This window comes from Theobroma cacao, chromosome 2 (assembly GCF_053813885.1).
Source record: "Theobroma cacao isolate CCN51 chromosome 2, ASM5381388v1, whole genome shotgun sequence".
Lineage (NCBI taxonomy): Eukaryota > Viridiplantae > Streptophyta > Magnoliopsida > Malvales > Malvaceae > Theobroma > Theobroma cacao.
Window position 1 is genome coordinate 1,211,482 of NC_142640.1, and position 24,094 is coordinate 1,235,575.

Below are 24,094 nucleotides of genomic sequence, written 5' to 3' on the forward strand. Positions count from 1 at the left end.
TTAAATTTTTATTAAATTGGCTGACTGAGTCTTTTATTTGGTTTTTTTATTTGGTTTTACGTATGCACATGATGCAAGCGTAAAATGATGTCATGACTTGTTTATTTTAAATAATGGAGTCGGTAATCTTTTATTGAAAAATCATTTGAAGACCATCCCAACGTTTTGGTGAAGTCTCGAAATTTTCCTCACCTAGAGATATCCCCGGAAGAACTCGTCTCTACAAACTCCTCGGGAAAATCTCATCATCGGGATTCCCGCACCATTTGCAAGATAAATGTGACGTGCTATGACAGGATAAAATGCTGATGTCTACATGCACGCGTTTATTGAATTAGGTGGTTCATAATTCACCCAACTATGTATTTAAATTTATCACCTTATTTATATATTTATTTTGTCATTTTTTTTCATGAATTATTTATTTATTTATTTATTATTATTATTATTTATTATTTATTATTTATTATTTAGATCCATATCTTTTAATTAACATTGTTGATTAGCGTTTAACTTGATTATATAACTTATCAAATAAACAATTAATTAATTTTTTCAAACAATTAAATTAACTTTATTTTGTAATATTTATTTAAGCTAATTAACTAATTTAAGTTTGGATGCAACATTATGTAAATTTATTTTTTTTAACAATGACTATTTGACTTAATGGGTATTGGAGTTTAGAGTTCGGATTTATCCCGACGCTTCGATGAAAATTCGTCTCAAACTTCGCACCAAAAAAAATCCACTTAAAAGAGGCAACTCTTTACCTTTCTTAGAAGAAATTTCTCAAACAATCATCTCATTTTTCTTATAGTTTTTTATATTTGTATTATGTCGTTGTTTTTTTTTTTTTTTGTTTATATATATATATATTATATTTACAAGTATCTAAATATGAATATTGATCTCAATTATATATATATATATATATATATATATATTTACTATTACAACCATTGTCATCTTTTTAGTATTTTTTTATATTTTTTTTGAATATTTGTTTATATCTATTTTTTATCAAATATTTACACATATTTTCATTTACCACTTTATATTTTGTTGTTATTTTTTTACTTTGAAATATCACATAATCTCTACATAATATATTTTTTATTTTAATTAAATTATCCTTATGCTCTTAATAATATGTTTTTAACATAAATAATTGAACCATCATAATGAATAAAATAAAAAATATTAAAGTAAAAAGACATGCAAGTTAGATCTTATCTTGTGTAGATTTAGATTAGCTCAAAAAGGACAAAATTATGTGGGCTAAAGCAAGTCACCAAAAGTACAACAACATACAAAAATTTCTCCAAACAATACCGTGAGGAGCCCCCCACCTCCTTTCTCTTTTTTCTTTTTTCTTTCTTTCTTTCTTTCTTTCTCTCCTAGCCGCTCCCCCCTTCTTCTCTCTTTCTTTTTCTTTTCTCTTTCTTCTTTTTTTCTCTTTCTTCTCCTTTCTTTCCCCCGCTGGCCTCTCCTTTCTTTATCTCTTTCTTTCTTCCTCCTTCTCTTTCTCTTCTTTCTCCCTGCCGGCATTGCACTCTTCTCCTCTTCTCTCTCCCCCTTCTTCTTTTTTTTCTTTTTGCTCTGTTTTTTTTTTATGTTTGATTGTGGCTTTTTTTGGGTTAATCGTTGTGTTTTTATTTTTTTTGGTGGATGGATCTTTTTTTATTGTGGCTAAGGTAGTTTGTTACTGGTAGATTTTTTTTTATCTGTGATTCTCTCCTTTTTTGGTTTTGCAGGTTTTTTTTTATCAACTGAGTTGTTTAAAAATTTGGACAATCCGATAATGAGGTTCTGACACCAAAGAATTGGTGGCCATAACCCCATCACGCATGGTGGTTGGGGAAGGGATGGCTGGGCGTACGCCAGCCATACCACTTTTTTTTAATTTTTTATTTATTTTTTATATTTTATTTTATTTTATTATAATTTAAATTTTTTATTTATTTTTTAGGTCTCTACAGAAGACACGATTTCAGATAAAGGAACAAATCCTGACTTGACAGACAGACTATACTCTAATAAGCACATCATGCAGCAAGCAGAGCATAATGTCAAGGATTTGATTGTCCCGACGTGTCGATCAGCTTTCTCGCTAGAGTAGGCGATCAATCTAGTTAATGGCATACATTGCCATCATAACAACTTGTCTGTTTGTCGGTTCTGTTCTTGTATCAGTTCTCAAGAGAAGGTTCAAAACATTTGTACTGGCTACATTGTTTAAAAAATGGAGTTACTTTTACTAGACAGAATTCTACTCAATCATGATTATCAGTCCCTTTGGAAGGATGATAAAGATGCTAACTGCAACTTGATGAAGAAGCACGCATAGTGTAAAATTTGGAGGAAATCAGTAATGATTCCTCCATTGTTGTATCAGAAAATAATTTCCCTTTCTTTCTATCCTATCTTATTCTTCATGTAGAATTCAATCTTGCATTCTCTCTACGAGGACGGAGTGACAGTAAAACTTTCGATATAATCATCGAAAGTATAAGGAAGCACAATGGGTTTATGCTGAAAGTATGTGAGAACAATTTTCAAGACAATATAGGAAAATTTAGGGACAAAATCCTGATTGTGATTGTGGTAAGCTACGGCTCCACACGAACTCCAACAAGGTTAATGGCACTGTCTCCATCGGGGTTTCCTCTGTCCCTGTCTGGTTTCTCGAAATATTTAGAGCACAATAAACCAAAAGCAAAGAGGATTGGCAAAGCGGATGTTTTGATAGGGCCGTCAACATGTCGAGAAACAAAAGAATAATTGATGGCTGTAACAACACACTGAAGGCAAACACAAGCAAATCCGATAATCTCCCAGGGGTTATCAAAAGGCTTGCCAGAAAACCGGGGCACTCTGTCTCTCCACTGCCAAGTAACTCTTCCCTTTTTACCTTTGCAAATAAGTTCACCAATGCAAGCCATCAATGCTATGAACGAAATTAACATCAAAATGAGGGCGTAATGAGGCTTATTTATGGAGGAAAGCTGATCGAGAACCGCTGAAGGGAGTTCCAGGGTAAAGTTGGTGATGGGGAAAACCCAAGCTAAAACATCCTGCATTAAAAGAATTCGATTATTTAGACGTTATAGACTAGACATTATAACTAAAATAAAACTATTGGTTTGGATTCAAGTTTGACCATTAAACTCGATCCATCGTGATTGTTGCTATCTCTGTTTCGCTCAAATTCAAAATGATCACCAGTCGTCACTTCATTTTCTTGGCCGCCCAAATTTGCTTCAACATCATTACTATTCCATAAAATTTCATGTTCCGAATAATTTTCACTATCAGCATTTGCTTCAACAACATCCTGCATTGAAAGAATTTGATTATTTAGATGTTAGAGATTCGGCATTACAACTAAAATAAAACTGTTGGTTTGGATTCAATTTTGACCATTAAACTGAAGCCATCGTGAATGTTGTTGCCTCTGTTTGCTTGATCTTGCTCAAATACGTCATCATCACTATTCGCCACTTGAATTTCTTGGTTGCTCAAATCTGCTTCAACATCATTAGGAGTCGATAGCATTTCGTATTCTAAATCAGTTTCACCGTGAGCATCTGCTTCAAAAATATTCTGTATAAAAATAATTTGATTATTTAGATGTTAGAGACTAGACATTAGAACTAAAATAAAGCTGTTAATTTAGATTCAATTTTGAACTTTCAACTCAAGCCATCCTAATTGTTACTGTCTCTATGTGCTTCATCAACGTTATCAAATAGCCTATGCCAATATTCGCCATGGTGGCAGTATAGTCCTTATTTTCAAAATTTTTGGAATATTTGGGATTTTTCGTTTTTTTTCTCATTTCGTTTATTTTCACTACAGTGTCGTCCAGCAAAATGAGAGTCAAACACGGTTTAGTGGAAAAAAGAAAAGAGAGAGGGGGCTGCTCCAAACAGACACGGTAGGAAAAGAGAAGGTATACGCAGTGCCCATGGCGCGAAGGGATTACTCTATTTATTTCCCAACCGTGCAACCTCTTGCCACCTGGTTATACAAGTTTATTTTTACAATTTGATCCTTTTATTAGTTAAGTTCGTTTTTCTATTTAAATTTTAATCAGAAGATCGGATGGTGGGTTTTTATTTGCAGCAGCAAGGAAACTTCAGGCTAGTGCAAGCATGGTTGGGAAATTTTATTAATGCCATAAATATTAAATGTTGTTTAAAAGCAGATTAGATTGTTTAATAATTATACTCAAGTTATTTTAAATTTTTTTATTTTAAAAATTTTAATTAATAATTTCAAGACATGTGATTGGACAAAATGTTAAAACAAAGTTAGCAATTAAAAACTCTAGTCAGCAACATCTTTGGCCATATCTTCTGTCACGTGATAATGTCATTCTTCAAGCTAATAAGTTAACATGCCACGTCATTAACACATGGTATGATATTAAATTGATAACTACAACTTTAACTTATTAGAGTTAGTTAACTTTTAATGATAAAAATTTATTTTACTCAAGAAAATAAAAATATTAAATGCAATAAAAATATAAAAATTTAATTGAAATTTTTTTTATACTTTAAGATCGTATTTAAGTATTATATTTTATAATAAAATAAAACTTATTTCTTGAAAAAAAATAATTTGAAGGATATGAAATATAATACCTTAGGCCTGAGGATTTGTTTCAGCAAGACCTTCAAGAATGTTCGTTTAATTTGTCCTCGCTTAGGGTAAGGGGGCTTCCTCCAACGCACCTAAAAAGATAACAAACATGTATAATTAAAAATAACATAATGAAGTTGACCTTGCTCAAATACAACATCATCACCATTAGCCACTTCAATTTCTTGGCTGCCCAAATCTGCTTCAACAACATTACCCCATTTTTTCGAGTTCTTTTTTTTTTTTTTTCTTTTCATGTCTTTTCTCTTACACTCCCAACCGTTTTTTATTAACTTGACTTTAAAAAATATCACATTTTTATTTTAATTGAAAAAAATTAATATTTTTGAAATTCTAGAAAACAATTTTAAATATTTTATTGAAAATAAAATATTTTTTTATATTAATGTGAACTATATGATCAAAAAAGTTCATATTGACATAAAATTATTTTTAATAAGCTTCGAAACCCTTAAACTCCCAGACAAATTTATGCTAATTTCCAAATGTCAAAATATGATCTCACAACTATAGGAAATAATAGTCAGCAACATCTTTGACCATATCTTCTGTCATGTGACAGTGTCATTCTCCAAGCTAACAAGTTAACATGTCACGTTATTAACACATGGTATGATATTAAATTGATAACTATAACTTTAACTAATTAGAGTTAGTTAACTTTTAATGATAAGAATTTATTTTACTCAAAAAATAAAAGTATTAAACGTAATAAAAATATAAAAACTTAATTAAAATTTTTTTATGCTTTAAGATTGTATTTAAGTATTATATTTTATAATAAAATAAAACTTATTTCTTGAAAAAAAAAAATTTGAATGATATGAAACATAATACCAGCAAACTACATAATTGCTCCTCCAAGACCCTCCAGTTTAGAAAGTGGTTGTGCTGTAAGTCTTTGTGTCGAAATTCTTCTCCTTTAGGGCCCTTCCTCGAAGGCACCTAAAAAGACAACAAACATGTATAATTAAAAATAACATAATGAAGTTGATCTTGCTCAAATACAACATCATCACCATTAGCCACTTCAATTTCTTGGCTGCCCAAATCTGCTTCAACAACATTACCCCATTTTTTAGATTTGTTTTTTTTTTCTTTTCATGTCTTTTCACTGACACTCCTAACCCTTTTTTTATTAACTTGACTTTAAAAAGTATGATATTTTTTTTAATTGAAAAGTAATTAATATTTTTGAAATTCTAAAAAACAATTTTAAATATTTTATTAAAAATAAAATATTTTTTTATATTAAGGTGAACTATATGATCAAAAAATTTCAGATTGACATAAAAAAATTATTTTTAATAAGCTTCGAGATCCTTAAACTCCCAGACAAATTTATGCTAATTTCCAAATGTCAAAATATGATCTCACAACTATAGGAAATAATAGTAACAACATTTTATCTTTACTAAATTCAAAATAATAGAAACAAAAATGCAAATTGGAGTTTAAAAATGATTTCAGCAGTTTCCAAATCATAAACTGGGATTCAAAATCCAACGGACCTGACCGCTGCTAGCAGCATACTCGGAACCAGGAATCCGGCCTCTCCGCTGGCTGAGCTCACCCGTACCTATCATCGATGCCCGCATTTCAGGGTTCTCATCCAAATGACTCTCCATCATTTTTTTTTTAATTTCTTTTTTCGACGTTTACAAATCGCATTCGTTCCTATACACGCTTCCTCAGCTTCATTTAATAGAAGAAAAATATCCCGAAACGATGAAGAAGACCATCAAATTGCCCAAAAAGAAAACAAGTAAACTAAAGCGAGTCGTACTGGGAAAGGAGGTGGAAGTTTCAAATACAAAAAATATCATTGACCGGGTAGCGTTAGGTGGGTCAGCTTTCGATGGGAACGAGCTAACAGGAATGACGAAATAATCTCGGATAAAGAAAGGAGACAAAGTGGGCGTTGGGTGCATTCTATAGTAAGGTAGGGCACGCGAACCGGTGAAAGTAAAAGTCAAAAAGGAAATAGGGAAGCCGAGGGAAGGAGAGTAGTTTAAAATGGGTTTTTTACCAGTGTTCCATGTCAAGCATTGAAGTGAACCCACTGCTATTCCATCATTGTCTAACAAGTAATAACATTATACTTTATGTCCTTCTTTAAAAGCTAACCTTCCATTTGGTTTTTTCTAGGGCCAGTGAAAATATAATCCTTGCTACTACGGCACATGGTGGACATCTGGCTTTCTATGAAGGGATAATCGCATCTAGCTTATGGTAAATTTTTTTCACCCAGGTTAGCGATAATACATACATACATATATATAGACAACAGACATACATCTTTACCTGCTGGGAAAAACTCGTATTCAAGTATCTACTTTAGACTGGAACTCCCAGTTGATGATTACACAAGAATCAGCAAAAAAGATCACTATAATTGGTGGGGTTGTTAGTGAAAATCAACAAGTACTCTTCATGATTGAGGACCTTATATGACATGTTATGAATATATATACTTGCACATATTTTTCATTTTTTTCTTTAGATACTGGTAACTGTGCCTGATTACATAGCAAGTTGTAATTTAAAGTTCATTTGTGTTTGAATTGCATAGTTTTATATTCATGAAATTGTAGGTGTGTAAGAGCTGTTGATGAGTTCTTTGGTGTTCTACGCACTATCCCATTTAGAAGGCAGAAGGTAAAAAGTTTCAGTAGTTTTATTTTGTAAGAAACAGTTGTTATACTTAAACTGAACAAACACAGTTATATCTTCACTTCTATATTGTGAAAAAGCAAATTAGTCATTTCTCCAAAGGCAAGAGTTCTAAGAATTAAAATTCTCTTGTACCAGCTGAGTAATAGAATTAAAATTCTCTTGACTTCTATGTTTTGTTGCAGATCCAAGGTTCTACCTTGCCCAAGCCACTGCAATCTTCAATAGATCAGGGGCCTTATTTGAACGTTATGGGAGATGGAATGGTGACAGCAGCGGGCAGTGAACCAAGAGTTATTGTACCAGAAGACATGTCAAATGAGCATATGATTCATAGTAAGAAAGAAGAGGACACAATTTCAGATAAAGGAACAAGTCTTGACTTGACAGACAAAATATACTCTAACAAGCACATCATGAAGCAAGCAGAACAAAATGTCAAGGATTTGATTGTCCCTGTCCAAAGGCGCATTGATCAGCTTTCTTGCCGGAGTAGGTGATCAATCTGGTTGCTGGCATACATTGCCATTATAACAACTTGGCCGTTTGTCGGTTCTGTTCTTATCTCAGTTCTTAAGGGAAGGTTCAAAACTTTTGTACCGGCTACATTATTTAAAAAATAGAGTTACTTCTACTGCACAGAATTCTACTCAATCATGATTATTTGTCCCTTTGGAGGGATAATAAAGATGCTAACTGCAACTTGATGAAGAAGTATGCATAGTGTAAATTTTGGAGGAAATCAGTAATGATTCCTCCATTGTTGTATCAGAAAATAATTTCCCCTTCTTTCTATTCTATCTTATTCTTCGTGTAGAATTCAATTTTGCATTCTCTCTACGAGGATGGAATGACAGTAAAACTCTCGTTATAATCATCGAAAGCATAAGGGAAGCACAATGGGTTTATAAGGAAAGCATGTGAGAACAATTTACAAGATAATATAGCAAAAGTTTTCCAGCTTTTCCAAAAAAAAAAAAAAATAAGAAGCAAAATTTAGGGACAATCCTGATTGTGATCGTGGTAAGCTACGGCTCTACACGAACTTGAACAAGTGCAGCGGCACTGGCCCCATCGGGGTTTCCTCCTCTGTTCCTGCCTGGCTTCTCGAAATATTTAGAGCACAACAAACCGAGAGCAAAGACGATTGGCAAAGCAGATGTTTTGATAGGGCCGTTAAGATGTCGAGAAATAAAAGAATAATTGATGGCTATAACAACACACTGAAGGAAAGCAGAAGCAAATGCGATGACATCCCAGAGGCTACAAAAAGGCTTGCCGGTTCGTGGACAATAAAACCAAGGCACTCGGCCTTTCCACTGCCAAGTAACTCTTTCCTTTTTACCTTTGTAAGTAAGCTCAGCGATGCAAGCCATCAATGCTATGAACGAAATTAACATCATAATGAGCGCGTACTGAGGGTGATCTTTGGAGGAAAGCTGATCGAAAACCGCTGAAGGGAGTTCCAGGGTAAAGTTTGTGATAAGGAAAACCCATGCTAAAACATCCTGCATTAAAAGAATTCGATTATTTAGATGTTAGAGATTAAGCATTACAACTAAAATAAAACTATTGGTTTGGATTCAAGTTTGACCATTAAACTCAATCCATCGTGATTGTAGCTATCTCTGTTTGCTTGGTCTTGCTCTAATTCAAAATCATCACTAGTCGTTACTTCATTTTCTTGGCCGCCCAAATTTGCTTCAACATCATTACGATTCCATAAAATTCCATGTTCCAAATAATTTTCACTATCAGCATTTGCTTCAACAACATCCTGCATTGAAAGAAATTGATTATTTAGATGTTATAGATTAGGCATTACAACTACAATAAAACTGTTGGTTTGGATTCAAGTTTGACCATTAAACTCGATCCATCATGATTGTTGCTTTCACTGTTTGCTTGGGCTTGCTCAAATTCAAAATCATCACTAGTCGTCACTTCAATTTCTTGGCCGCCCAAATTTGCTACAGCATCATTACGAGTCCATAGAATTTCATGTTCCAAATAATTTTCACTATCAGCATTTGCTTCAACAACATCCTGCATTAAAAGAATTTGATTATTTAGACGTTAGAGATTAGGCATTACAACTAAAATAAAACTGTTGGTTTGGATTCAAGTTTGACCATTAAACTCAAGCCATCGTGATTGTTGTTGCCTCTGTTTGCTTGATCTTGCTCAAATACATTATCATCACCATTCGCCACTTGAATTTCTTGGTTGCTCAAATCTGCTTCAACATCATTACGAGTCGATAGCATTTCATGTTCTGGATAAATTGAGCCGATAACTGGTGGTCCATCAATACCCTGTATGAAAATAATTTGATTTTTTAAATATTAGAGCCTAGACATTATAACTAAAATAATGCTGTTAATTTAGATTCAATTTTGAACTTTCAACTCAAGCCATCCTAATTGTTACTGTCTCTATGTGCTTCATCAACGTTATCAAATAGCCTATGCCAATATTCGCCATGGTGGCAGTATAGTCCTTAACTTCGAAATTTTTGGAATATTTGGGATTTTCTTTTTTTTTTTCATCTCTAAATAGGCTCTGATCTCGTTGTACATAAATTGCATGGCGCAATGATTAAAGAATCAGGGTAAGCAAACGCGTACCAAAATAGCGAAAATCAAAGAGAAATATAGGTTTTATTTTCATTACAGTGTTGTCCAGCAAAATGAGAGTCAAACACGGTTTAGTGGAAAAAAGAAAAGAGAGAGAAGGATACTCCAAACAAACACGGCCGGAAACGAGAAGGCATACGCAGTGCCCATGGCACGAGGGACGGTTTACTAGTAATGGTGAAATTTAAAAGGAAAGAATTACTCTATTTATTTCCCAACTGTGCAACCTCTTGCCACCTGGCTATACAAGTTTATTTTTTTAATTTGATCCTTTTATTATTTAAGTTTGTTTTTCTATTTCAATTTTAATCAGAAGATCGGATGGTGGGTTTTTATTTGCAGCAGAAAGGAAACTACAGACCAGTGCAAGCATGGTGCAAGCTGAGTTGCGGGCCCTGGTTTTGGGATGGTAATAGGTACCTTATTATAAGTTATTCGCGGGTATTCGATCCAGTTATACCGGATTAAGATACCTTATAATCAGCTTTGAGATAAATTCGGATAATGATTTCACTACTTGTATTGAGTTTGGATACTACCCATTGGATACCCGTTATTCGAATCCGATTATGTTAACATTCGGATTATGGAAGTACTTGCTCTGAACTCGATCTCAATATCCGTTTATATATATTTTATTATTATTTAAATGATTAAATTAAAAATAATCAACATTAATGTATTTATTAAAAGCTGACAAATATATTAAAAAGTATGATTACTCAAATTATTAATGTGATTACATTAATATATTTAAATTTAAAAATTATTAAATTATTAATTATTTTTAAATAATATTAATATCATATCATATTACAAAAAATATAATTACTTTTATATATATACTTTAAATATAAATATATTTATTTTTTATTTTATATTAATATTACAAAAATTATAATTTATAATATATATACTTAAAGAGAGTTTGGATTTATAAATGAACTGGTAATATTCCTAATCTTTTTTCCGCAGCATAAGTTTTTCCCAAAGGGTAAAGGGCGGGTGGCATGCCAATGTCTAGTATTGGTATTCTCACTTTGTATGACATTTGATGAATTAAGGAAAAGGTGTTCTCATTAAAAAAAATAATAATAACATTAGAATTTTTTTTTTAATTTGAATGATGTGACTTTTTGACAACAACTCAACGTGTCAGAGAAGATTATTTTCTTAATTCCTAGTGTTGGGCCCTTGCTTTGCCGCAGGTTTATTGTTATTAACCGGAATAGTTGATATAAATTATAAGTTCTGTTTGTTTACCTTTCTTGTTAGGAATAGAACAATTTGAAAATTAAACGTAAAAATATTAGCCGTAAAACCAACGTACAAATGAGTAAATTATGTGTCAACATTGTTCTCATTTATAATATAATAAGACATAATATTCAAATAAATTCATGAACTATATAAGAAAAGTCAATTAAGATTTTTATGTTTTTATTGTGTTTAATTAAATTTTTAAATTTTTATTTGAAATCAAGTAAGTATTTATCACTAATTGTTAATTAATTATTTTTTAATAAAATTACAATTATCAATTTAATATCACACGATGGTTGACATGTCATTTTAAAAATGATCAAAATTATTATTGATCAGATATTTTACCTAATGATTTGAGTTTTAACATGTTACCCAGTCACAACGTTTTAAAATCATTGATTAACATTTTCATAACAAAAAAAAATTAAAATAACCTATATCTAATTGCTAAACAATTTAATCAATTTTTAAACAACATTTAGGGTTTATGATATTAACAAAATTTCCTAAATCATCCAGGAAGACATGTGGTTTAGGAAATTTTGCAAAAAAAATTGGAAATTACAATTAAAAAATTTTCCCAAAATTTTTTCTATCAAAATTTCTGTCTAAAAAGCAACGACACCCACAACAATCCAAATACATCCCTCTCTCTTTCAAACAAAGCAAAAGCATAGCTTCAAGACCAGAGTTTTAAAGGTTTTTTTTTTTTTTTTGTGGCAATTTAACATCCACAGTATAAGGATAAGAAATCATCAGTGTAGAGCAACAATTCCCAGCAGATTTTAGAGACCCTCCCTCGGGGTTATTTCAGAGTTAAAAAGATGGATATAATTAAAAAACTGGTATTCTCGGATGGTTTGGGAAATTTTATTAATATCATAAATGTTAAATGCTGTTTAAAAGCAGATTAGATTGTTTAATAATTAGATTCAAGTTATTTTAAATTTTTTTATTTTAAAAATTTTAATTAATAATTTCAAGACATATGACTGGATAAAATGTTAAAACAAAGTTAGCAACTAAAAACTCTAGTCAGCAACATCTTTGACCATATCTTCTGTCATGTGACAGTGTCATTCTCCAAGCTAACAAGTTAACATGTCACGTTATTAACACATGGTATGATATTAAATTGATAACTATAACTTTAACTAATTAGAGTTAGTTAACTTTTAATGATAAGAATTTATTTTACTCAAAAATTAAAAGTATTAAACGTAATAAAAATATAAAAATTAAATTAAATTTTTTTATGCTTTAAGATTGTATTTAAGTATTATATTTTATAATAAAATAAAACTTATTTCTTGAAAAAAAAAAATTTGAATGATATGAAACATAATACCAGCAAACTACATAATTGCTCCTCCAAGACCCTCCAGTTTAGAAAGTGGTAGTGCTGTAAGTCTTTGTGTCGAAATTCTTCTCCTTTAGGGCCCTTCCTCGAAGGCACCTAAAAAGACAACAAACATGTATAATTAAAAATAACATAATGAAGTTGATCTTGCTCAAATACAACATCATCACCATTAGCCACTTCAATTTCTTGGCTGCCCAAATCTGCTTCAACAACATTACCCCATTTTTTAGATTTGTTTTTTTTTTCTTTTCATGTCTTTTCACTGACACTCCTAACCCTTTTTTTATTAACTTGACTTTAAAAAGTATGATATTTTTTTTAATTGAAAAGTAATTAATATTTTTGAAATTCTAAAAAACAATTTTAAATATTTTATTAAAAATAAAATATTTTTTTATATTAAGGTGAACTATATGATCAAAAAATTTCAGATTGACATAAAAAAATTATTTTTAATAAGCTTCGAGATCCTTAAACTCCCAGACAAATTTATGCTAATTTCCAAATGTCAAAATATGATCTCACAACTATAGAAAATAATAGTAACAACATTTTATCTTTACTAAATTCAAAATAATAGAAACAAAAATGCAAATAGGAGTTTAAAAATGATTTCAGCAGTTTCCAAATCATAAACTGGGATTCAAAATCCAACGGACCTGACTGCTGCTAGCAGCATGCTTGGAACCGGGAAGCCTGCCTCTCCGCCGCCTGAGCGGCTTACTCATACCTCTCGGCCATGCCCTCCGTTTTTCATCCATTTCATCCGACGAGGGCTTCTCCTTTAATTCAGAGTTCTCATTCAAATAAATCTGCGTCCTTTTTTTTTTTTTAAGTTCTTTTTTCGACGTTTACAACCTATACACGCTTGCTCAGCTTCATTTAAATAGGAGAAATATATCCCGGAACGATGAAGAAGACCATCAAATTGCCCAAAAAGAAAACGAGTAAACTAAAGCCAGTCATTCTGGGAAAGGAGGTGGAAGTTTCAGATTCAAAAAATATCATTGACCGGGTAGAGGTGGGTCAGCTTTCGATGCGACGGAGCCGACAGGAATGACGAAATAATGTCGGGTAAAGAAAGGACGTGAACATTGGGTGTATTCTATAGTAAGGTAGACCACGCGTACGGCTGAAAGTAACAGTCAAAGAGGGGATAGGACAGCCGAGGGAAGGAGAGTGGCTTAAATAGGAGATGAGCTAGTATGTGGGGAACATAGTGGCCCGCGAGATGATTTTCTTAAGGTCCAATCGATGTGCCATGGATGGTGGAGCTTTTGAAGGGCCGAGCAACATGGATATGGTGTGCTTCTACACTGAGCTATGCCTATGCCTCAGCCTCTTCCAACAACTTTTCCTCTCTGCCTTCTTTTTCTGCAAGGCTTCTTGCCTAGCATTTTGAACTTCATTGTATGCCTCTCGAGCAGCCTTCACTCTAGCTGCTTCAGTTGTGGGTCGAGCCTGCAATAGGAAGAAAAGAAAACACAATTATGGGAACATTATCAAATTGGCATAGTGCATTTGATACCATAAAGTAACTTCCAGCTGACTAACCCACCTATGAGCTGTGCTTGCACCGCCCAATTAAATCAATGTAGTATGGTACAAGAGCCGCTAAGCGAATCATGTCACCAATGAACAGCACTGTTTATGTATCAATAAATATTAGGTTTAAACCAGGGAAGGATAAGTCGGAATGTGTAGAATATGAAAGGAAAGGATTACTCAAATACAACGAAAAAGAAAATTGTCATGAACAAAAGAAATGTAGGCAATCAGGAAGAATATACCAAAACTGAACACTAATGAAGTTGGTCTTGCTCAAATACAACATCATCATAATTTGATTATTTAAATATTAGAGAGTAAATATCATAACTAAAACAAAGCTGTTGGTTTGGATTCAATTTTAAAATTTAAACTCGAATCATCTTCAATGTTTCTGACTCTATTTGCTTAATCATTTTACAATTGAGTAAATTATATATCAATATAATTTTCATTTATGATTATAATAAAAAAAATACTGTTTTTTCAAAAAATGCAATTTGAATGACCGAAGTAGATGAAATATAATACCTCAACTACACATCCACCAAAATGTTCCTCAAAAAGTAACAAACAAAGATAATTATAATATAATAAGGGGATAATGTAAAATAAAAAAAATACAACTATAGGAAAGTAAATTTAAAATGTAAATACATCAACATTGTTTTCATTTATAATTACAATAAAAAATATTGTTTTTTGAAGAAAAGTAATTTGAATAATTGGATTGAGTGAAATTCAATACCGCAATGTCTTCAATTTCCTGCAAAAACAACAAACAAAGATAATTATAATAATATAATAAAAGGATAATATAAAATAAAAAAATATAACTATAGGAAAGTATTTTTCTATAATACCTTAATTTTTTTCTAGAAAATATCTTTGCCAATCACTTTCGCTGTCATGACGTCGGTCTGAAGCATTTGTTTTTGCCTGGAGATGGAATTTGCTCAGTAGATTTGAGAAAAATTTCTATATTAAAAGCATTTGATTATCTCATTTTTTTGAGATTTTATTTTATATTTTTGATGGTTGTTAAATTGTAGATCGGATAATTTTTAGACTTCTTTCTTTATTTAAAGTTTTTTCTCTTACATTTCCAACCTTTTTTATGACCTTAACTTTTAAAAAACATCACATTTTTATTTTAATTGAATAGTAATATTTTTTAAATTTTAAAATTTTTATTAAAAATAAAGTATTTTCAGATTGAAATAAAAAGATACTTTTATTTTTAATTAGATTTGAGATCTTTAAACAGGACAAATTTCTACTAATGCCCAAACGTCAAAACTATGAGACAATGATAGTAACAAAATTTTATCTTTACTAAATTCATAATAAAAGAAACAAAAAGCAAAGAAGAATTTTGAAAATGATTTTCAGAAGTTTCCAAATCCAACGGACCTCACTGAAGCCGGTCGTAGCAGTAAACTCGGGCCCGCTCGTGCCAGAATGTAGAGACAACCGTCTCCGCTTCCAGAGTCCACCCCTATTTCTCATCCATTGACTTCTTATTTCCTTCGACGAGTGCTCCTCCTCCACTTCAGAATTATTGTTCAAATGACTCGCCATCTTCTTTTTTTTTTTTCAATTTCTTTTTTCGACGCTTTCAAATCGCATTCCCTCAGGTTCATATAAAATAATCCAAAATAAGAGTCGTCCTCGAAAAGAGTTAAAGCGGTGAAGGTTTCAGAGAATTTCCTGGGCATATAATAATTCAAAAAGAAAACGCGTCAAATAAAGCGAGTCGTTGTCGGTGGGTCGCGGACTGCTTAAGGCTTAAGCTAAGCAAATCATCTGGTTAAAAGCCACAGATGGAATGGACGTTTTAGGATGTACGGATTAAGTGAATTGACGTTTTTCTCCCCTGGGATTAATTGGATACAATGCATGTTTGGTCGGTGGGATTTGAAAAAATGTAACTGGAGATGACAGAGAAAATGATGGCAAGTGATGAAAATTAGGTAAGCCAATTAGATTATCAGCTTAAACCTAAAGTTCCTCAACTTCAAATACTGAAAAGTTGTTTCCACAATATCATTTAGCAAAGATGATCAGATTTTTTTAATGCGAATCCACTTGAAGACTAAATTAATTACACCCACAAATCCATGCATAAAAAGCCAGTCCATTATTATAAAAAGAATATTAGAGACTCCCTACTCCAAGTTAAAAGATCATTAGACTATCTCTGAAAAGTTTTCATTTCTTATGAGTGCCCAACTGACAAACCATCGAAGATCGGCTTTAACCATTGTAAACTAGCAAATAAAGTCCGTTATGGATGATGAAGAAGGCTTAGTATCTGGGGAATATAGTGACTCACGAGATGATTTTTTAAGGGCCAATCGATGTGCCACGGATGGTGGAGCTTTTTAAGGGCCGAGCAACGTGGATATGGTGTGCTTCTACACTGAGCTATGCCTCAGCCTCCTCTAACATCTTTCCCTCTCTGCCTTCTTTTTCTGCAAGGCTTCTTGTCTAGCATTTTGAAGTTCTTTGTATGCCTCTTGAGCAGCCTTCACTCTAGCTGCCTCAGTTTTGGATCGAGCCTGAAATAGGAAGAAAAGAAAACACAATTATGGGAACATTATCAAATTGGCCTATGGCACAAGAGCCGCTAAGCGAATCATGTCAGCAATGAACAGCCCTGTTTATGTATCAATAAAGATTTGGCTTAAATTAGGGAAGGATAAGTAAGAATGTGCATAATATGAAATGAAAGGATTACTGATCCTATTATCTCTGTATTTTGTCGAAGTCCAGCGTAAACCAGGATGTAGCAATTCGTCTCGGGAAAAGCATGAAAGTTGACACCAGGGGAAGGCTACTACAAAAATTTCGAAGTGACAAGGGACCTTGAGAGATTGGATCACACATAACCAAAGGGGAACAACCGTCTTGAATAGGGTGAGCTAAGTGAAACTGCGAATGAGCAGGATTCAGTAGTGTGGGATGGAAATTCAACAAGACGAGCTGCTTAGACATAAGAAGGTGCCGCTGCATGAGGGGGGTGCCATCGGCTGTCCATGATAGCCACAATGGAAATACAAGGACCACGTTGTCCTGCAGGGAGGGGGCGCTGGGGGCTGGAAGAGAAAGGGGTGGTCGTTTAGAGTTTTGTTAACTAATGATCGAGTCTAGTCGGTGTAAAATCAACACAAGGGCTGACTTTTAGGGGCTTCGTGAAATGATAGATATTTTGTAATTAACATAAAAAATTGAAATTAAGAAAATTGAACCTGAGTGCATTTTTATGAGTTAAAAAAAAAACTGATGATATATAAAACTTATAGTTCTCATCAAAGGATATTTATAGTTTTGATAGGAAGCAAATGTGAAATGGGAACAAGAATGTTGTCAACTCAAACGGGATGTAGCTAGATAATAAAACAAAGAAAAAAATATATAATATCGTGATCGGATCAGCATGTCCTATAGCAAAAGTTAGTCAATTGCCATTCTCTCTTCATACGAAGAATATCAACTAATCACACCCCATTCATTCCCTAAATCCTGCCAAATACCCAATTGGACGGTAGCCCAATTTAAACTAGACAACTTTTTTTTTTCCATTGTCTGAGCGGGTTGGCGGTTGCAAGACGGCTTTTTTTTGTTTTCTGTTAAACTAAAAAAATAAGTCCATTTGAATGATAATATCATAATGTTTTACCAGTGTTTCATGTCGGTTCTGTTCTTTTCTCAGTTCTTAAGAGAAAGTTCAAAACTTTTATACCGGCTACGTTATTTAGATAATAGAGTTCCTTTTAGTGCACAGAACTCTGCTTAATCATGATTATTAGTCCCTTTTGAGGGATAATAAAAATGCTAACTGCACCTTGATCAAGAAGTATGCATAGTGTAAAATTATCAAAAAATAATTTTTGAATATACTTAACCTTCTTTCTATACTATCTTATTTTTCATGTAGAATTCAATCTTGCATTCTCTCTACGAGGATGGAATGACAGTCAAACTTTCGATATAATCATGGAATGACAGAACTTGAATGCATGTTCATGAGTTTAAAATTTTTGATTAATTCAATTATTGATTGAATTAATTGATTAATATTTAATTTTTAGTCAATTTAATTATTTTTTTAGAGATTTAGGTATTAGTGCCATAAGAGTCGTGAATTCGTATGTTTGTTGTTTTTTTACCAACTTTCCTGGAAAAAGAAAAAGGGCGACAAGAAACGAGGCAGGAAGAGAGAAGGTACAGGCGGTGCCACGTGGCTCGAGGGAAGGATGACTAAGAAAGTAAAATGAGCAATACATTAAAAGAATTTGATTATTTAGATGTTAAAGACTAGATATCATAACTAAAATAAAACCATTGGTTTGAATTCAATTTTGAACTTTAAATGGCTACATTTCCAATGGCTGGCTGGTGAGAAGAAAGAAAATACCAAAAAAAAAAAAAGAAAATACAAGAATGAAAAAAAAAAGCTAAAAAGTTAATATTTTTATTTTAAAATTTCAATTATAATTTTTAATATTTTAAAAATAAAGTTAAAAATTACAAATAAAATAATCATATTATAATAAAAGATATTATTATCATTTATTATTTATTTTTTAATTATTCCTAATACTATTTTTACCAACCAAACATTAAGTTAAGTTATAATAACAATTATTATCTTATTTCATTTTCATAAACCAAGTTACATAATAACTATTATTCTTTTATTTTGTTTTCATGAAATGGCTATTTCATTCTAACTTTTTTTCATTTCACGAATCAAACATACCTGTAAAGTTATATAAAAAAATAACAAACAAAGGTAATTATGTAAAGCTATATGAAAAAATAACAAACAAAGGTAATTATAATAATATAATAAAAAGATAATGTAAAATATAAAAAAGTTATAACTATAGAAAAGTAAATTTAAAACGTAAAAGGATCGAAAATGATCATGAATAAAAGAAAAGTAGACAATGAAGTTGGTCTTGCTCAAATACAACATCCTCATAATTTGCCACATAATATTCTTAATTGGCTGCCAAAATCTACTTCAACATCATTACGAGTCAACAGCCTTACAAGTTTCCGCTGTTTGAGTTCACCACTAACTCTCATCGATTTACTCCATTTTTCCTCCCGACGAGTGCTTCTCCTTCACTTCAGAATTCTCCTTCAAATGACTCTTCATCCTTTTACCTTTTTCGACGTTTTCAAATCGCATGTCCTCAGCTTCATTTAAATAGGAGAAATGACCATCAAAAAATCCAAAATAAGAATCGTCCTCGATAGGAGGTGGAGGTTTCAGAGAATTTCTTGGACGTCAAATAATTCACGAAGAAAACGAGTACAATAAAGCGAGTCCAAAGTTGACATTTCCTTCTCCTGGGATTAATTGGATACACTGTATGGCCTCCATGCGGGAAGCATGTTTGGCAGGTGGTATTTGCAAAAAGTAATCGGGACAGACAGACAAAATGATGGCAAATGATGAAAATGAGGTAAGTCTTAGATTATCAGCTTATACTTAGACTAATCATGGTTCCTGGACTTCCACTGATGAAAAGTTGTCTCCATAATATTATTTAACAAAGATGATCACATTTCTTTAATGCGAATCCACTTGAAGATTAAATTAATTACACCCACAAATTCATGCAAAAAATGCCTGTCCATTATTATAAAAATGATGTTAGAGACTCCCTACGCCAAGTTATAAGATCATTAGACTTTCTCTGAAAAGTTTTCATTTCCTATGAGTGCCCAACTGACAAAACAATCTAAGATTGGCTTTTGTAAACTAGTAGCAGGAGGGAAACCAAGGAAATAATCAATAACATCATAATCAATCCTGGAGGATTGCACCGACCAATAGTGAAATGTCATCCATGGAGGAAAAATCTACCAGGTTTTGGAATGTACCAGAAAAGATTGTGAGTTGAGTTGTCAAGACGGAGAGCTTTTGTTCAGTGGCGGAGTTAAGATTTGGCGTTTGAGGAGGCGAAGAGTTGAAGATAATGCCTATAAAACATTCATACTAGAAGTTCAATTGTGATAAAAATATAAAACAATTTAAATGAAAACAATTCATATAAAAATTATATAAATAAATTATAAAAATTATTCAAATGAATTATTTTTAATAATTTACTTAAAAAAATTAACTAGCATAATCATAAATAATTTAATAATGATAATAATCTCAATTTCTAAATAAACTTAACAATAAACAAAAATTGACAAATATAATAACAAAAATCTAAATGGGAAGAATCTTCTAAAAAATATTAAGGCTATCAATAAATAATTCAATGGGGAAGCAATTTGCTAAAATTAATCGCAAAATTTAAATACAATATCAATAAACAATTCAATGAGGGAGCAATCCTAAATAAAAAACTTAATTGTTCACAAGAATCTAAGTAAAAAAAACCACAAAGAATTTGTAGGAAAGCAATCAAGTATAATCCCTAAATAAATAAGTAACAACTAACTTTAGGTGCTTAATCAAATCCTTATTTTGTTGCTTTCAACAAAAAATTGGCTAAAACGGTAAATCTTAAATCAAAATCACAAATAGAAATTATTAAATAAAAAAATTAAAATTAAAAAAATTAAAAATAAAATAAATAAATAAACCAAACTTATCAATTATTATGACATGAAAATTGAGTTACTAACCAGAGATTTTCTGCATAGAGAATGCTGATAAGCAAAAATATTTATAAAAAATAATTTTTTTAATTTTTACAATATTTGATAAAAAGAAAAAAAATTAGAGGTGATGGTTGTGAAGTTTTGAATAGTCTTACTAAAATTAATTGTTGAAATAATTGTTGTGGGCATCTCATTAAATAAAAAATTATTATTCAGATAAAATTATAAAATTTTATAAAAATAAAAATATATTAAAAATTTTTAAAAATTTTGTACGAGCAAAATTATAAGATTTCAAAAATATAAAACTAAATTATAAAAAATGTAAAATTGTTGGGGTGGGGGGGCGGCGGGGGCCCCTACTGGCTCCCCTTCCCCTCCGCCTCTGCCTTTGATTAAGTGGGTATCAGGTCCACAGCAGAGTGAACAATAAAAATGGGTGAGCTTTATGGATAAAAAAAGGTTAGTTTTGTTGAACATACAGTGAAATTTCATAACGTTTCAATATCTTACATTATCAAAGTTTTAAAAGAAGTGAATGCTTCATTATGAACTTGTTACAAGGAAGAAAAAACAGTAGACTCAGATATACGAGATCGGGTCAAACCTTGAGCAAATGTAAATTTTCCTCCCACATTAAGACTGAGTTCCACTTTCAGGTAAAACATCTTGAAGAGGATGGGGCTAATACTCCTCTTGTTGGGGCTGCCAGCTGTATGCTCTCCTCGGGACCTCTTGGTTAGTATCTTTGTCTCTATCATACAACCAATTTCTGAACTCCAATTGATCTGCATTTTTGGATTCTAGAGGGTTGAATCTTGTGTATCCTCTTCTTTCTCCTGCCACCTCTCCCCACTTCTCTTTCTGTTAGGTTCTATCTCAGTAAAACGAAAATACATTTACTTTTTCCCTAAAATGGGGCAAAAAAGAGAGAAAAGGGGGATTGATAGTAAGAGAATTTGGCTCTTCTGGGATCCTTGTGTTGCACTGGAGTGTAAACTATCCCTTTTGGGAAAAAACTTGCTTGCATTTTGTTGTTGGGGTAATTGCTCGTGAAGCCCCATACTAAGGTTCAAGATTAGAATGACAAACAGAGATAGTTAACTGGCATTAGGTCGATCTGGTGCTGCATGACATAACCAAGCACCAAGTAATTCCTTGGCTTACACAGGTTATCAGTTAAAAAGATGGTACGTCGTTTGAGCTTAAATGTGTAAGCATTTCTTAATGGATATGTGATAGGTTCATCAATCGTAGACCTGTTCAGAAAATATATGACAGGTTGCTAACAGTTGGCCTGCAAGGTTATGGACAATTGTATGTCTGAATTACTTCATTTTGCAGCATCATCTCACTTATTTAGAGTTTGTCTATACATAATATGCTTTGTGCTTTCATGCAGACATTAGTCTATCTTGTCTCGTCTTGCAGATTGGGAAGGCATTAAAAAGGTACTCAATAGTTTCTTGATCTGAAATGAAAAGCAACCAGGCTAATCGTGTAGCTGAAGCATCTTAGAGGGATAATAAAATAAGTTAAAGAGTGAAATTGCCACCTTCTTTGGCACAGAGAGTTAGGTTTAGAAATTGAAAGTTATAGACGTACTAGATCCTCAATGGCAATAAACTCTTGCACCAAATCCAGCGATGCGTCATCTCACATTTTCTTGATCCTTCTTAAGTCCTAACAGTGTTTGAATGAAATTGTTAAATTTCCTTTTTTTTTCCTGATGAAAATCTCCTAATTCTTTTCTGCTTTTGTTTTCACAGTCAAATTCAGTTCGGGACTTTGACAACCATGCTACTCGAGTTCTTGGAAAATTTGAGGTAAAAAATCATTATTTCAATTCCTTCCCATATTTCCAATTACTAATACAGGCTACCTTGTGTTCCAGACTCTGGATACATATTATTGGCGTTCAAGTAGTATTAATTATGTAGAAAATGTGTCAGTGCCTCTCCACTGTGTCAGTTCCTTGGATGTTCCATTGTGCACCAGTGAAGCTATTCCATGGGATGAATGTAGTAAGAAATCACCTTCGATGCTATGATTACCCTTCTTTAAAAGCTTTTTCTCATTTTTTTTTTGGGTACCTCAGACCAATAAACGTTGTCTCTATTTCCTGTAGAGTCAAGTGTCATCAGAAACCATTTGATTCCTTATTATTGGTTATAGATTTTTATGTATTAAATTTAAAGTTCCCCTAGAATATTACTCGTAGTTAAGCATGACCTATTTTGTTGTATGAGCTCTTTTATGTATTACTTACATCGCATCTCTCTTTTTATACAATTAACACAGCAGTCACAGCAAGGTGGGTTATGAGCAGAGTAGTCAAAGCTAAACTGCTAACACTAAAACGTGTCTTAATATATATAGACAAGAAGCACACATCTTTACCTGCTGGAGAAAACTCATATTCAAGCTTCTACTTTAGACTGGAACTCCCCAGTTAATGATTACACAAGAATCAGCAAAAAAAGATCACTATAATTGGTGGTGTTGTTAGTGAAAATCAACAAGTACTCTTCATGATTGAGCATCTCATAAGACATGTTATGAATATAAATACTCAATATATTTTCTTTTTTTTTCTTCAGTTACTAGTAACTGTGCCTGATTACTTAGCAAGTTATAATTTAAAGTTCATTTGTGTTTGAATTGCATAGTTTTATATTCATGAAATTGCAGGTGGGTAAGAGCTGTTGATGAGTTCTTTGGTGTTCTACGCACTAGCCCATTTAGAAGGCAGAAGGTAAAAAGTTTCAGTAGTTTTATTTTGTAGGAAACAGTTGTTATACTTAAACTGAACTAACACAGTTGTCAAGGATTTGATTATCCCTGTCCAAAGACGCGTTGATCAGCTTTCTCACTAGAGTAGGCGATCGATCTGGTTGCTGGCATACATTGCCATCATAACAACTATGCCGTTTGTCGGTTCTGTTCTTATCTCAGTTCTCAAGAGAAGGTTCAAAACTTTTGTACCGGCTACATTATTTGAAAAATAGAGTTACTTCTACTGCACAGAATTTTGCTCAAGCATGATTATTAGTCCCTTTGGAGGGATAGTAAAGATGCTACCTGCATCTTGATAGAGAAGTATGCATAGTGTAAATTTTGGAGGAAATCAGAAATGATTCCTCCATTGTTGTATTAGAAAATAATTTCCCCTTCTTTCTATTCTATCTTATTCTTCGTGTAGAATTCAATTTTGCATCCTCTCTACGAGGATGGAATGACAGTAAAACTCTCGTTATAATCATCGAAAGCATAAGGGAAGCACAATGGGTTTATGCTGAAA

At 32.2% G+C, this 24,094-nt stretch overlaps 4 protein-coding genes and 3 long non-coding RNA genes across 8 annotated transcripts in view; 2 read left to right on the top strand and 5 right to left on the bottom strand.

The window, feature by feature from the left end:
* The window catches only part of LOC18607164 (uncharacterized), a 47,966-nt gene extending 41,619 nt beyond the window's left edge, over window positions 1-6,347 (bottom strand). Inside the window, exon 1 of the mRNA XM_088803254.1 lies at window positions 6,334-6,347. The gene's annotated coding sequence lies outside the window, so the exon portion shown is untranslated. The remainder of the gene's footprint in view (window positions 1-6,333) is intronic.
* Window positions 1-7,859, top strand: part of LOC18607161 (embryogenesis-associated protein EMB8-like) — a 63,441-nt gene extending 55,582 nt beyond the window's left edge. The window contains exon 14 of the mRNA XM_088803251.1: window positions 7,530-7,859. Within this exon, the coding sequence (XP_088659377.1) occupies window positions 7,530-7,844 (315 nt within the window). The 3' untranslated portion in view covers window positions 7,845-7,859. The remainder of the gene's footprint in view (window positions 1-7,529) is intronic.
* LOC148763894 (uncharacterized) lies at window positions 2,271-6,522 on the bottom strand. 2 transcript variants are annotated; one of them, XM_088803252.1, is made up of 6 exons: window positions 6,183-6,522; window positions 5,509-5,616; window positions 4,653-4,742; window positions 3,424-3,606; window positions 3,164-3,337; window positions 2,271-3,077 (listed from the first exon to the last, which is right to left on the bottom strand). In XM_088803252.1, exons 1-6 carry the CDS (start codon window positions 6,300-6,302, stop codon window positions 2,613-2,615), a joined length of 1,140 nt encoding a protein of 379 aa, XP_088659378.1. In that variant the 5' UTR covers window positions 6,303-6,522; the 3' UTR covers window positions 2,271-2,612. The 2 variants fall into 2 exon arrangements, with proteins under 2 accessions (XP_088659378.1, XP_088659379.1); XM_088803253.1 differs by lacking the exon at window positions 5,509-5,616 and having other exon boundaries at window positions 6,183-6,517.
* Window positions 7,860-8,137: 278 nt separating the features above from the next.
* Window positions 8,138-14,285, bottom strand: LOC18607171 (uncharacterized). The gene is made up of 7 exons (XM_018115346.2): window positions 14,168-14,285; window positions 13,269-14,070; window positions 12,595-12,702; window positions 9,477-9,659; window positions 9,208-9,390; window positions 8,939-9,121; window positions 8,138-8,852 (listed from the first exon to the last, which is right to left on the bottom strand). The coding sequence occupies exons 2-7, from the start codon at window positions 13,368-13,370 to the stop codon at window positions 8,373-8,375; spliced, it is 1,239 nt and encodes a 412-aa protein (XP_017970835.1). The 5' UTR covers window positions 13,371-14,070; window positions 14,168-14,285; the 3' UTR covers window positions 8,138-8,372.
* Window positions 14,286-14,733: 448 nt separating this feature from the next.
* LOC18607172 (uncharacterized) lies at window positions 14,734-15,859 on the bottom strand. The gene is made up of 3 exons (XR_001926639.2): window positions 15,571-15,859; window positions 15,021-15,096; window positions 14,734-14,923 (listed from the first exon to the last, which is right to left on the bottom strand). It is a non-coding gene; the product is annotated as an uncharacterized LOC18607172 (long non-coding RNA).
* A 750-nt stretch (window positions 15,860-16,609) lies between these two features.
* On the bottom strand, window positions 16,610-17,239 carry LOC148763895 (uncharacterized). Its single transcript, XR_016024754.1, has 2 exons — window positions 16,898-17,239; window positions 16,610-16,718 (listed from the first exon to the last, which is right to left on the bottom strand). It is a non-coding gene; the product is annotated as an uncharacterized LOC148763895 (long non-coding RNA).
* Window positions 17,240-21,376: 4,137 nt separating this feature from the next.
* Window positions 21,377-24,094, top strand: LOC148763896 (uncharacterized). The gene is made up of 3 exons (XR_016024735.1): window positions 21,377-21,531; window positions 22,563-22,619; window positions 23,485-24,094. It is a non-coding gene; the product is annotated as an uncharacterized LOC148763896 (long non-coding RNA).

Bases quoted from the DNA above. Each gene is read 5' to 3' on its own strand.
- LOC148763894 (XM_088803252.1), bottom strand. From the start codon at position 6,302: ATGATGGAGAGTCATTTGGATGAGAACCCTGAAATGCGGGCATCGATG. The intron at 5,617-6,182 runs GTCCGTTGGATT...TTGTCTTTTTAG, and splicing joins ATGCTGCTAGCAGCGGTCAG to GTGCCTTCGAGGAAGGGCCC. The intron at 4,743-5,508 runs GTATTATGTTTC...TTATCTTTTTAG, and splicing joins AGCAATTATGTAGTTTGCTG to GTGCGTTGGAGGAAGCCCCC.
- LOC18607171 (XM_018115346.2), bottom strand. From the start codon at position 13,370: ATGGATGAAAAACGGAGGGCATGGCCGAGAGGTATGAGTAAGCCGCTC. The intron at 9,391-9,476 runs GTCAAACTTGAA...CTTTTAATGCAG, and splicing joins ACGATGGCTTGAGTTTAATG to GATGTTGTTGAAGCAAATGC. The intron at 9,122-9,207 runs GTCAAACTTGAA...CTTTCAATGCAG, and splicing joins ATGATGGATCGAGTTTAATG to GATGTTGTTGAAGCAAATGC.